This window comes from Notolepis coatsorum (assembly GCF_963971535.1).
Source record: "Notolepis coatsorum genome assembly, chromosome: 16".
In the NCBI taxonomy this organism is placed as follows: domain Eukaryota; kingdom Metazoa; phylum Chordata; class Actinopteri; order Aulopiformes; family Paralepididae; genus Notolepis; species Notolepis coatsorum.
Genome location: NC_140180.1, coordinates 17,286,803 through 17,301,793, shown reverse-complemented (window position 1 = coordinate 17,301,793; position 14,991 = coordinate 17,286,803). Strand labels below are relative to the sequence as shown.

The 14,991-nt window shown below is 41.6% G+C and overlaps 2 protein-coding genes across 2 annotated transcripts in view; one reads left to right on the top strand and one right to left on the bottom strand.

Annotated features, from left to right (window-relative positions):
- atp10b (ATPase phospholipid transporting 10B) overlaps positions 1-4,304 on the top strand; it is a 49,759-nt gene extending 45,455 nt beyond the window's left edge. The window contains exons 17-21 of the mRNA XM_084331736.1: positions 150-350; positions 852-932; positions 1,267-1,371; positions 2,167-2,342; positions 3,147-4,304. Of these exons, the coding sequence (XP_084187862.1) occupies positions 150-350; positions 852-932; positions 1,267-1,371; positions 2,167-2,342; positions 3,147-3,450 (867 nt within the window). The 3' untranslated portion in view covers positions 3,451-4,304. The remainder of the gene's footprint in view (positions 1-149; positions 351-851; positions 933-1,266; positions 1,372-2,166; positions 2,343-3,146) is intronic.
- A 3,505-nt stretch (positions 4,305-7,809) lies between these two features.
- fbxl3l (F-box and leucine-rich repeat protein 3, like) overlaps positions 7,810-14,991 on the bottom strand; it is a 28,883-nt gene continuing 21,701 nt past the window's right edge. The window contains exon 5 of the mRNA XM_084331783.1: positions 7,810-8,640. Coding sequence (XP_084187909.1) covers positions 7,997-8,640 — 644 coding nt within the window. The 3' untranslated portion in view covers positions 7,810-7,996. The remainder of the gene's footprint in view (positions 8,641-14,991) is intronic.

Genomic DNA, 14,991 nt, shown 5'->3' with positions numbered 1-14,991 from the left:
AACTGAAACTGAATCTGAATCTGAATCTGAATCTGAGTCTGAATCTGAGTCTGAATTTGTATCTGAGTCTGAGTCTGAGTCTGAATCTGAATCTGTATCTGTATCTGTATCTGAATCTGTGTCTGAATCTGAATCTGAATCGTTCCCAGGCCTACGTCAATCTCCTGTTTTGGTACCAGTTCTTTTGTGGCTTCTCTGGCACACTCATGATAGACAACTGGCTGCTGATCTTCTTCAACCTCTTCTTCACCTCAGCCCCGCCCATCATGTTTGGGATTGTGGACAAGGATGTCTCTGCGGAGACACTGCTGGGCCTCCCAGAGTTGTATAGGACTGGACAGGGGTCAGGGGTCAGTGACAGTAAACGTTTTCTTCCTACCCTGTTAGCTCTGAAGTATGACACTTTTTAACACTACACCATATTTGATCTATGTATTACTAAAGGATTTGCACTACCTCTCTACCACATTTTAGCATTTTTGCATTGTTTGCATTTTGTACTTTAGTTTGTATGTGTTGTATATTTTGTATAGTGTTTGGTCTTTATTCATATAAAACAAAACTTGAAACTTAAACCTTGAACTCTATATAGCCAATTGATGCTCATTGGTGAGATGCAGTATGATTTGGATTAAGTTTCATAAATATCCCGTATTTTTAACAAACATCCTGTTTTTTGTTTGTTTGTTGTGTGTGTGTGTGTGTGTGTGTGTGTGTGTGTGTGTGTGTGTGTGTGTGTGTGTGTGTGTGTGTGTGTGTGTGTGTGTGTGTGTGTGTGTGTGTGTGTGTGTGTGTGCGTGTGTGTGTGTGTGTGTGTGTGTGTGTGTGTGTGTGTGTGTGTGTGTGTGTAGAAATACAAGATGTCAACATTTTGGATCACCATCCTGGATGCCTTTTACCAGAGTCTCGTGTGTTTCTTCATCCCCTACTGGGTAAGAGAGATTTAACCCTTTCACTACCACACTACCAAGTGGTTAACCCTTTCACAACCACACTACAGAAGGTTAACCCTTTCACTGCGACAATACAGAAGGTTAACCCATTTCACTGCGACAATACAAAAGGTTAACCCTTTCACTACAGTACCACACCGTCTGTAGTGTGGTAGTGAAAGGGTTCAAAGCTAAATCTTTTGTCATACATTGTGCAACGGTTTATCTATCCTACCTGGATGAACTCTTATCAATGTAACCTGATATGTCATCGCTCAGTTACTTCCTACTGTATGTACAGTAATAACATGACCGCTATGTTTTACTCTTCCAGACCTACCAAGGTTCAGACGTTGACATCTTTACCCTGGGAAACCCAATGAACACGGTGTCCTTATTCACCATACTACTGCATCTGTCCATAGAGATCAAGCAATGGGTGGGTGTCGTTGGACCTACAGTAACCTATATCTATATGATCCTAGAATATAATTCTGAGTAGGCCTACCGTTGTACCATAACAAGCCCCCACATCTTTTATTCACTTTCTGATGGCAGCCTAAGAAAATATTAAATAGTATCTTTGACTGTGTTTACTCGTGCAATTAATATAAGAGAAAGGAGAAACATTTATTATCAGACGTACAATTACAATACTTCACCGTGTTTGCCATACAAATCTTTTCTGTTTTCCTATTTCAACGTACCTCGTATACGTAGACCTTTTCAGTAGAATTTAGTTGCTAGGGGATTCCGTTGCTAGGGGAGCAGCCTGGGCCCATGATTATAGACGGTTTCACTGGAATTCCGTTGCTAGGGGAACAGTTTGAGCCCAAATGTATTTCCTGTCAACTATTGCATTAGCAAACATTGCAACAGGAAATTAACATGGGTCCTTTTAGACAGAGCTATTTATTACCAGAGTTTGTACAGCAAGGTTTCAAAAAGAGTTCCAGAGTGTCAGTGAGACTTATGACTCTCTATGTGGCCACAATGCGGCGCCCGGCCATACTATCCAACCTTGCCAAACTCTGGTGCCAAATGGCTCTGCTTTTAAAACATTATTGTTGTCACTTTGGAAAAAGTGCCTATTTCCCGTCCGCTGTCGCTAAGCAAACACTGCGACAGGAGAAACACTCGGGCCCATCTAGAATGTCTATGTTAGGTTCTAAGGTCGTCGAGGGCTTGTTGACTCCGGTGATGTGTTGACTGTGATTCTCTCCTCGGCTCTCAGACGGTGATCCATGCGGCGGTCATCCTGGGCAGCGTGGCCTTGTACTTCATCGTGACCTTGGCTTACAGCGCCATCTGTGTGACGTGCGACGGATACTGGATCCTCCAGAACCAGATGGCCGATCCCATCTTCTACCTGGTCTGCATCATCACCACCGTGGTGGCTCTGCTGCCCAGGTACTACCATCTGTCCATCCATTTTCTGTCCATCCTCCATCCTCCCTCCCATTAAAGGGACACTTCGCAGACTGATTTATTTTGCACATAATCTCACACATATGTCCCACGACTCTAAACAGTTTGGCACACATTAATGTAGTGTGACAGTTTATTGAGAGTTAATGCGTTTGAATACGTCTTCCAGTCATGCAGTTGGAGGACACTGAATCCTCATTTAAATGTATTCCAGTCATGCAGTTGGAGGACACTGAATCCTTGTTTTGTGTTCATTACAGCTCAATCAATTGATGATTGCTATTATAAAAAGAAAAATCACTGAGCTGTAATGAACGCCACACAAGGATTCAGTGTCTCCCGTGGGTATACATTTAATAGAAGCATTTCTCTTTACACAGACATGCACACAGATACAGTAGAGTGCCTGTCCCCTTTGCCCTGTCATACATGAAGTGTTATCTTAAGAATGTGGTGTATTTCTTTGGATATACGTTTTAGTTTACCATCAACTTCACTTAAAATGGGGCATATACATAAAAGAAGAGGTACCTCGGTGCGGGAGAGGCCCCTGCCTCCAAAAATGCCTAGTCTTTACCGTTTATTTGTAACTGAAGAACGTAAATAGTGAAGGTCAGGAAGGAATGACAGAACAGCCGCTCAGCCTGGCTCTCTCTCTCTCTCTCTCTCTCTCTCTGACGCCTCTGAATGAGCTGATCTTCAGAGTGCTGCTCAGAACGCTCTGACTTACATCAAAGGGGGCGCATGTTTTTCACTGGCCTACTTCTCCCCCCCCCCCCCCCCCAGGTACATGTTCCACGTGCTGAGCAACACTCTCAACCCCTCCCCCCTCACACGAGCCAGGCATCTGGACCGACTGGACCCCTCCGTCAGGGCACAGTGGATACAGGAGTGGAGGAGTCTGAGGGGGACGGGGGGTGCGGCTGCTCGCTGCTCCGGGCCATCCGCCCCGCCCTCGCCCCCCTCCTCCACCACGGACTCCCTCTGGGACCCTTGTCCCCTGTCCCCCAGCCCCTTCGTTGCCACGGGAGACGACGACATCACGCTGAACGTCTTCACGGAGAGGAGTTGTGGAGGAACCCCCCCGTAAGCTCGGAGAACCCTCGGAGTCCGGGGGGAGACCGGGGAGAACCCTTTAGTACGTTGTTGACTTGAAGGGGGGGAAAGACTCACTGTACTACTAACCGTTATTTATTACTGTGCCGTTCCAACACTGAGACTGAATCAATATGTTTGAACTGGCTCATATCTGGATATGTCCCAGTGTAAAATGTTATTTAATGTTTGTTTTTTTCCTATTCTTTACGATACAGTATATGAGCGCAAACTGGGAGAGAAGCTGTTTGTCAAAGTGGCAAATTGTCCCTCTTTGTCCTATAACAAACCATTAGGGCTGCTGTTTCCATACTGTAGTGGAACGCTTGAGGAGAAAGAAGGCCCCCGCTTGCTTGTAACAAGCCTCCACAGCCAAGACATAAGCCTGTTACTCTCCTGATGGGTTTCAGAGCACAGTGGTAACCCAATCAGTCACGCTAGTACCCGCATTTCCACAAAGAAGAAGAAGAAAAAAACACAAAACGTCACTTTTCCAGAACAAAGCACTCAGTCCGTTTAAAATATTCGCCTCACACCTAGACACCCGAGTGTAATTATTTGCCCCAGATAGTCACTCTCTGCCTCTTGATCTGTGAGGCGGCATGCCTCATCCGAGCTCCAAACTGATCATGGTGCACTTGTGGTTTGCAGATGGCACACAGAGTTATGGTATTTTCAGTTAATTTGTCTATATTTAGGGCAGTTATGTATGATGGTGTCAGAAAACAAAATGGTGTGTGTTGTTTTTAAGGCTGAGCCTGTGAATATGTATATATAAATAAATATATATATGTGTATATTTGTATGTTGTTGTAAAAGATTCCATGGTAATAAATATGAAAATAGTGACTTATTTAAATTATTTAGTAACAACAATGTCTCCTTTTCAAAACATGCAGGATATCATGAATATATTAAGAAAACACTGAAATTGAAAAGGAAAAAAAGATAAATATGAAATCCATTTCCTATATTACTGAACTGTGGCCAAAGCCCGCGTCTGAAAAGGTCTGACTGAGACATCATTGGTATACTTCATTATACAATGTTTATATAACATTGAATGGCCTCCTTTTTTTAGAGCTGTGCTCCCCTCTAGTGTTCGATGGTGGAGTTGCAGAAAGGTCAAACGGGACAATGTCATTGGAAAACCCAGGCTGAAAATCTGAAAACCAAAATACTGGTAAAATGCTTAACTGCATTAAATGTCTGCTATAGCCACAAGAAAATGGATCGGTGACTCGTACCATACATTTTATTGAGAACAAAATAAAACAAATGCACAATAGCGATTTGTTTGTGCCAGCGAATAGTTCCACAACATAAACAAACGTACTTGTATTTAGTATTTAGTATAAAGTTAAGACAAATCAATGGATTCAAGACAGATTTGACAAATCAATGGATTCAAGACAGATATTACAAACACTTTCATCTTGTGGCACAAGTTGTCGCTGGAAACTGTGTGCCTTTTGTAATGTACTGAAATAACTTTTTTTGCACAAAACCAGACTTTTCCATGTGGTAAAAGAATAGCAATATAACACACACCTAAATATTAGATATTTGCAGTAAAGCTCCCCTTTTAAACGGAGAAATATAAAAACATAAGTCAACTGCAGACAACTTTCATGTTGATTTTCACAGTATTTGAGCCAGCAATAATACCCAGCTGCCCCCGAGGTCAACACGTGGCTCCATCCAAATAGTAAAAAAAAAATATATATATATATATATATATATATATATATATATATATATATATATATATATATATATATATATATGCAAAAAGAACGATAAGCACTCTATAGGATTTTCAATAGTTCAAAATGTTGAGTAAGGATTGTGTAGACTCAATCATTACATTACGTGCCACGCAATTATTGGACACGGTTGAGTCTACATGGTCCTCATTCACATTTTACTGAGTGCATCTTTAAAATATTGCACTGTGTGGGTCGACTGTATATCAAGACCATGTTAAAAAGTGACGATGATGAACGGCCCACAAACTGCTCCATCAAAGAAAATTATGTTCAGTCACCATTTAAATCCCAAATCTATTAGAATATCTATATGCACACAGGGGGGAAAAAGCTGAATGTTCATACTTTAAACCTGCACTATGGAACTTTTTAATTAAAAGAAAGCATGAATCCACAATAGCTGTGACCACGTATGCACACATGCATTCACAGACACAGACACACACACGCCCCCTCACACAAGCTCTCGACCTCCAGGGCAAATGTCAGCCTCCTATAGGGCGAAGACTGTGGCCGCTAGAAGGTGGGGACACTTTTGTGGACCAACCAACCAACAGAGTGAGCTATTAGGGATGGGCGTGAGTAATCGATTACTCGTAGCTATGAGAAAAATCGGGGGGGGGGGGGGGGGGAATCGAAATTATAAATTTTTATGATTTTCTTTTTATTATTATAATTTTTTTTTTTACATATATTTTCACATGTATGTGTGAGATTATAACTGTTTGTTGGTTTCCTTAAACATATATACGTGAATGAACAAAAATAAGTAAAAAATAATATAATAATTATAATAATAATAAATAAAATTCTAAAATTTTCTTTTTTTTTTACGTTTTTTTTCCCTTTTCGAGTAATACACGATTAATCGAGTATAGCATGCAATCAATCTATCTGGATTTTTCTTTAAAATGCCCATCCCTATTAGCTATAGAGCTGCTGGTCGCAGCTAAAAACAACGCTTATTTAGCTAAATCACTGAGTTGGGCCAAGTTGGCCTGAAAAGAAACCCCCTCCCAACAGCGATGCAATGAAACACAGTGAAGCTCTTCTGGTCGGGCACGACCAGCGTCACAAAACCCATATTCTGTAGAACATATGCACAACATATGTAAAACAGTCATTCAAGCCTTGCTTGAAGAAATGTATTTATTTTTTGTTGGTGACATCTTCTCTTATCCGCCATGTTTTAAATAAGGTGCTGTTACCTCTCATGGCCACAGGGTGCCAATCTTCCATAGTGCAGCTTTAACCCTTTCACTACCACACTACAGAAGGTTAACCCTTTCACTACCACGTGTGGTAGTGAAAGGTTAACCGTCTGTAGTAGTGTGGTAGTGAAAGCGTTAACCGTCTGTAGTGTAGCGTTAACTGTAACTGGAGAGAAATCATCATACATTTTGTGAGAATCTTACGATGGATTTACAGCAGGAAGAAATACAACCAGAGACACAGACAGAAAACACCTTGGAGATAATCTCCTCCTCCCCCTCTTTTCACCGCTCTCTTGACCATCTACGGTGTGAAGATGGGACATGCAACCTGATGTGGCCGCGTACGTACAGTATATACCCGATAGGCAGAAGTCTGTAGACTCGTACAGTATATACCCGATAGGCAGAAGTCTGTAGATGTGCACACTGTACAGTATATACCCGATAGGCAGAAGTCTGTAGATGCATACAGTGTATACCAGATAGGCAGAAGTCTGTAGACGTGTACAGTATATACCAGATAGGCAGAAGTCTGTAGAGACGTGTACAGTATATATCTACCGCTGAAGTGCCCTTGAGCAAGGCACTAAACCCCCCAACTGCTCCAGTGGAGTTGCTCAGTGGCCCTGGGTAAATAAAGGTTAAACAAAAACAAAAACAAATATCAGATGTAGATGCATACAGTATTATATACCAGATAGGCAGAAGTCTGTAGATGCATACAGTATATACCAGATAGGCAGAAGTCTGTCGAGTATTTTTGTCCGTGCAACGCATCTCCCCCCGCCTCTCTCCGACTCCGTCAGTCAGGGACGTGCACAGGACTTTAGAGGGGCAGGTGCTCAAAGGCTGAAAAGGGCACTATACCTGTGTGTGTTTTAACCGAGCGCGCGTAGTGCGCAAGCCCGATTTTTAAGGGCCCTTTTCGGGCGGGGGGCCCCCCTTTTTATGCTTTTTGGGGGGTTTTGGTGATCAAATATTGAATATTGAACTATAATAATCAGTGCAGGAGCTCACTTATCCTTGAAAGACACTTTTATCACTGACTTAAAAGGCCCATACATCTCCGTAAATGTTCAGGGGGGAGGGAATAAGTGCTCACCCTACAGACCCCAAGAAGTGCTGTATATTCTGTATTGTTTAATATAAATGCATTTTTTATTCCAATCCCGATTTGTATTTGAGATTCCCAAATCCCATCGGACTTGACTTCTTCGTGTCCCTCAATGAGTGTAATACCAGCATTCAACTGTATGCGCCACAGCGGTTTCTATCATCATCATCATCACCACCCACGCTATGCATAAAATATATAGGTCCGCGGAGAGGCACGCTGAGGAGGCCGTGCAAACTGCAATGGAATATGGGGCATCTCTCTCTCTTTACCTAATATTTTGATTCTATCCTGACATTTTTCAGTTGGAAGGGCAGTCTATATGCGTAACGACAACAAAAAAAATAAAAGATTTTTCAAAAAGGGCACTTTTTTTATGAGGCTCAAAAAGGCAGGTGCTCAAGCACCCCTTGGGCTCTATGTGTGCACGTGCCTGCCGTCAGTCTACCAGGTGGGCATCATATCAGGAAACCACATGCGACCCAGGTGCTTGGACACCTCACTGTGGATCTGCTCCACGCTGTAGCCGCTATCCGGGATGAGCACCTCCTCCATGATGGACAGCTGAGTCAGCCTGCCGCCGCACGTCTTGACGAACTCCACGAAGCCGCTGCAGGTGACCTCGCACTCGCCCAGGCCGACGGCCGTGAGGTTCTTGCAGCGCTCGGCGATGCGGATCAGCTCCTCGTCCAGGGGCTCCACGCCGTTGGCGCAGACCACCAGCTCCACCAGCCGCGGGCAGTGGAGGCCGACGCGGCCCAGCATCTCCTTGCTGACCGCCCGGCCGAAGTACAGGTGGGTGACGGGGGTCTCCTCGCGGAGGAAGGGCTCGAACTCCTCCTCGTAGAGGAAGAAGTACATGACGACGTTGACCTCGGGCGAGTGGCGGACCAGGGCCTCCCAGCTGCTCCTCTTGACGGCGTGGAAGTGCGTCTGGCCGGGGTTCTCGCTCACCACGTCGACCCGCAGGTGCTCCAGGTGGACGTGCTTCTCGGAGGAGAGCGCCAGCAGGAGGTCGTCGCTCAGCAGGTGGTAGTTCAGCGCCAGCTCCCGGAGTCCGTGGCACTGGTCGGCCACACAGAGGATCCCTGCGGAGAGAGGAAAGCCACGTCAACATTTAAAAATGGTTGAAGTCTAAGGGCTTGTGTCCACAGCGGACGTTTTATGAGTTGTCAGCTCCTTTCTGTCATTCATTTCTATGCTACAGACGCGACAGGCGCGCTCCTTTTCTCAGTGCCGCGCCTCGCGTTTTAGCGCTCTCGGCGGCAGCGTTTTTGGGGCGGAGCGCTCCCAGCGCCTAAAGTTGAAACTAGTTCAACTTTTGGAAAGGAGCGCCCGTCATCAAGGTAACTTTTTCCGACCGACCAATCAACATCGAGCAAGCGGGGGAGCCGCGGCAGTTTGCTTTTCAAAGCGGTCCGCCTTGAAAAAAACTTCCGCTATGGACACAAGCCCTAAAGCTTCAACAATAAACTAGGGCTGTACCGAATGCTTCGAAGCTTCGATCATAATGTTTAAATGTTGACATTCGAATTCTAAATCAACATTCAATTTTTTTTTTTTATAAATATGTTTTGTATATGTCTATTCAATCTGTTTAAACCAATGGGGTTTTTCTTCAAAGTTGCAGATAAAGTTTAGGCTACACTAATATTATAATATTATACTATAAGACGTCACCATCACTTTCGTACCAACCGTGCCCTTATTGGATTATTTATATTTGACGAAACTGATGAGTTATATTCATTAAAGAAAGTTGATTTAATAAAAAAAAATACTCATTTAATCAGATTAATCACTTTATTCAAATTGAGGATTTAGTTTAAAAAAAAAACTATAATAATTATTTTTTTTGACATTCGAAGCTTCGTTCGAATACTTCAATAGAAGCTTTGAATGTTAACACTTTAAGTGCCGAAAACGTGTTTAGGCGTCTTTCCTAGCCATGCTCAAGTTGCCGAGGACGCCCTAACTCGTCTTTAATATCAATATTTCAAAAATCTGTGATCGAAATCATATTTTTCCTCCGCAGCCCTGAGACACAGTGCTGGTCTCCTCTCAACCCTCTAGCGGTTCAAGAGCGCCATCTGGTGGCCGATCGGCAGATCGCCCAACAGGAAGTCACCCTTTGAACCAGTAGTACTCATCCAAATGTGGTCCGGCCACTCTCTATAGCTCCTGCGACTCCATCTTGAAACACTGGATAATAGATCGCTCGCCCTAACTCAATAAACAACGTTATTTGGACGTATATACTATTATACAACCTGGAAATGGATCGGATATTTCTACATCCCATAATAGGAATATTTCAGTTCCACGCTCATCGTCCAGCGGCGCGAGGAAGCCACGGTAAGATTCAGCGTATTCTCTAACGTCTTCTTTACTAACTGCTATGATGAACATATGACCCACATTAGATGAATGGTATAACGTTGCCCACGGAATTATAAACGCCCCCTCGCCCATCCGGTCAACATCAGATGACGTGTAGTAACTTCTAGAAGTACCTCCAGTTGACATTTTTTATCTGGCACAGATCGCTATCAAACTGTATTTCATCATCAATATAATGCATTTGGAGCTATAAATCACGTTCTGGAGAAAGCTGCAGAAAAAGATAAAAACATACTTATACTTTAGACCATATTTTAGTATGAATATGTGAATGAAAAAGTTTAACGTTCATACACCCTGAACAATACATATAGGACATTGAATGGGCCCTAATAATGGCAATCTAGCAATAGAATTTAAAAAGTTATAGCCCTGCAAAGAAGGGGAACTTCTCCATAGACAAATAGAGCTGGCAAGGGATGGTATATCATGAATTTAACCTTCGGCAGTTAAAGTGTTAAAAAGTGACATTCGGTACAGCCCTACAATAAACACATTTCTCATATTCTGTATATTGTTTAACACTCTTTTAATTCCACAAGTTTGGTTAATTCAATTAAAATGTTTTTCTTTTTGTAACAAATGTGTTTGGTACACGACAGTTCAGCGTTTCATATTGTGAGACACTACTCGCACTTACAGTACAAATAACACTTAAATGTAAAGAGATTTATTTTGCATGACATACATGTGCACTTTATTGCCAAAGCAGAAATTCAAACATTAAAAGTAACATAAAAAAGTAGTTTGAGTACATTTCTGGATGAATGAATGGATAAGTACTGTACCATCCTATCATAGAGATGCGTTGAATGAGCACCTTTATACCTACCAACTGCCCTACTCTGTAATCATAGTAATGATAATAATCCACCTACCTCATACTATAGTCTGCCCATATAACTCAGTATGATAGCATGTACAATAGTGCTGTGTATACCGTATATATACATTTATATATTTATATTTACAGCATACATACATACATATATCCTTATCTGTCTGAATATACCTGCATATAATCCTTCTACATATACCTACTTATACACCTGCATACAACCCATATAACTCTGTATGATAGCATGTACAATAATGCAGTATATACTGTATATATATTTATTCTTACCGTATATACAACTATCTACATATATCTGTACATACCTGCATATAATCCTTTTTACATATTTGTAGATACTATATCTGTACATATCCCTTACCTACTCTTACTATACGCTGCTGGCCATTATGACTTACTACCATACTGTCTTTATACCTGTATCACTGTACATATTAATATTACAACTCTGTACATACATCTGATTAGCGCTATTACTCATTAGTACTCATTTATATATTTTATACCCAGCTTAAATCACCCGTACATTGTATATTACTATTGCACTTTACTGTTACATTCGCACTCTGGTTGGATGCCAAACTTCTTTTCATTGTACAGTACTTGTGCTGTATAATGGCCATACATTTAGAATCGAATCTAATCTCTCATGTATCCTGTGTTCCTCATGGCACACAAGGCTAATATTATTGGAGGCCTAACTTCACTGAGCCAGTGGGAGGTATGGGGTGCAATACACTCGCAATGTAACTTGAGCTGCGACAATAAAGAGTTACAGCAGACTTGCGCTTCAAATAAAGAGGGACAGTGTCAGTAGGTGCGGTACGCTCATAGAATTCTTTGTTCGAATGGATGGCGGCCATTACTTTCAAAGAAAGCCTTCATTTATGGTGTTCATTAAAATATCTTCTCAACAATCACAGAATTGTACTTCACATCCATAAAGTGCTATTATTATAGGGATGCTCGATATTGGATTTTTTACCGATACCGATAGACCGATATTGTCCAACTCTTAATTTCCGATACTGATATCAACCGATACCGATATATGCAAGGTCCCCCCCCCCCCCCCCCCCAATAATTTTTTTTGAAAACCAATACCGACATTGTACGGATGCTTTTATTGTTGGCAAATGGTATAAGCGGAATAATCAACGAGTAGGTGTGCATTAAACGGTTGTTAAGACTTGTTGCTTATCCCTTGATTATCAAGTCCGTTACAATCCTGATAAGACGAGCTAAGGACTGGCCGACCCAAGGAATGATATTTATTACAGACGCCTCAGTGAAGTGAAACATGCCCGCCCTTGTATCAGACAGTTCTATTATGGGCCAATCCCAGTTCCCTTCCCTTGGCCCTGCCCCTGGAGTGCCCTAAGAGTGGCCCTTCAGAACAGAGCTACAAGGGGAAGGGGTTGAAATCTTTACCTAGGAAATGGGACACCACTTGTTACGTCATCAGTAGTAAAAAGGATTTACTGTACATATTTCTGTAGTGATACGTGTATTTTGTACGTATCGGCCTGTTTGGTTTTTGCATGGCCTAGAAACGTAACCTACAGTGTAATTACATATAATAATGATAGGCCTACATATTTATTGTACGGTATGTATCAAAAGGAGAGAACAATTCAGTGTTTTTCCTCAATATCACCGCAACACCTGCGAGTTACTCCTACATTTTGATCCCGGCCGCAAAGAAAACAAATCTGGAATGAGGCACGGTAATGCCCGGTTCAGCAGTTTCTGATTGTTAAACTGACAACTATTGTGTCCACCGTGAAAAGATACCAATAACCTGGGTTTTTTTGGTGTTCTTTCCGACGACTTACATCTACCAAAAGCACAACTGAACTGCATCGCTTACTCCTCCCTTCTAGCAAGACGTCTCATTCTTATGAACTGGAAAGATGAACATCCTCCCTCATTTGGCAGGTGGATTTGCGATGTAATTTTCCATTTAAAAGTTGAAAAGATTAAATATACTTTACGGGGATCAAGTGGGAAATTTGATGTGGTGTGGCAACCCTTTATCTCGTATGTGGAACGGTTGACTACGTCTCTCACCTCCTGAAACAAGGACACTGTATAGGAACGACTCTGTAACACGAAATACTCTGAGAACTTTACATTTTTTTATCTTTTTTTTATATATACATATCTTTTTTTATTTAATTTTTAATTTTTAATTAAATTATTATCATTATTATTATTATTATTATTATTATTATTATTATTATTATTATTATTATTATTATTATTATTATTATTATTATTATTATTATATATAATTATATATATATATATATTATTATTATATATTATGTTATATATATTATTATTATATATTATATATATATTATTATTATTATTATTATTATTATTATTATTATTATTATTATTATTATTATTATTATTATTATTATTATTATTATTATTATTATTATTATTATTATTATTATTATTATTATATATTTCTTCCTACATATTTTTTGGTATTGGTCTGTTTTTTTTTTGTTTTGTCGATAAGTGTATGTATGTCACGTTCGTATTGTCTACTGTAATGTCTAAAAAAACGAATAAAAATATCAAATATAAAAAAAAGAAAAGATACCAATAACCTTTAATTTTCTGATTTAGAGCAGTGGAAACCGCTGTAATAATTTTTGGAACGGTGTGCATCTGGAGAGAAGTGAGATCGAAAAAAAGCGATTGGCAAGTGTTAGAGGGTGGGAAAGCCGGTGCGGCGGAAGCAGGAAGTAACGGGGGCAGCGTGAGCCTCCCACGCGTTACTCCTCGCCACTGAGAGTTCGAGCTGCTGCGGTGAAAAGATGCGACAGGCTGCCTCCTCGTGTACCGGAGGGGACACGTGATGTAAGGCTTCTGTCCTCACTACAACCGACCAGTGGGAGGCATAGTCTAGCAACGTTCAAGACAGGGGAGGGAAGAATTGAATAATACGAAATTGGGATGGGAGAACATTTGAAAATGGGGAGAAAAAAAAGAAAATATCCATATTATGTACATACAAAATATACACGTATCACTACAGAAACGCAAAGTCCTTTATGTTCTCCCTTCTACCCCTACATTCCGAGTCAGCATCTGAAAACACTTTGGAGAGCCAGTTGGAGGGCCATGACCACTACTCCTTGATCCACAAAGGAACCGGGACGCGTCTATTCGAATCCTAACGCATTTATGCTTCCGCGTTCGCGTTTTGCGCTCTGATTGGACACTGATGTGTCTGGTCGCACCAATCGTGTGACGGCAAGTTCTTTCGCCGGTTAAGCTTAGGCACTCTTTCGAAGTTGGTTAAGGTTAGAGTTTGTCTTAGAGCAGGGCGATAGAACGCCAGCCCTGATTCCAAACTCTAACCTTAACCAACTTCGAAAGAGTCGCCTAAGCTTAACCAGTGATAAACTAGGCATTAGGTAGTTTGCTGCTGGTCGAGGCAGAAATGGGCGCGTCACACGATTTGGCGCACATGTCACATGACCAGAAACGTCAGTGGCCAATCAGATCGCACCAGAAACGGCAGTGGCCAATCAGATTCGCAAAACGCGAACGCGGAAGCATAAATGCGTTAGGATTCGAATAGACGCAACCGGGACACCCTACCCTACCACATGCAAAATGGAGGGGTAGGGCCAAGTGGGGGTTGTTGGGATTGAGCCTATATACACATCGCTATCAATCCAGCCTTTCCTGTGTATCAAAGATATTATATTATATGAATAATCTTCTATAAAGCCTTCTAATGCGGACATGTTGTAACTGCACCCCAATTTCTTCATAGCACACGATGGCGAGTGACATCGCCTCCGTTTACCCTCCTTGACGGCACAAAGCCATCGAGGATCTTCCACAACGTGTATAGGGGGAAGGTGTCAGTAATGTTTAAGGTTTGTATGCCAATTGCTATTGAATTTCAAATGAGGAAGAAGCTGTGTTGTCTTCTGGGTAGAAAACATCTCTTTGATAAAATATATATATATATGTGTATACAGTATGTCAGTGTTGTAGTACTCGAGTCCAGGAATCGGACTTGAGTCCGAGTCCTGGACTGATTTTCAGGACTCGTGACTCGACTTGAACTTGAGCACTGATGACTCGGACTTGGACTCAATCATTGACCGCATTCGGACTTGGAAGGTTCGGACTCGGACTCGGAAAATAA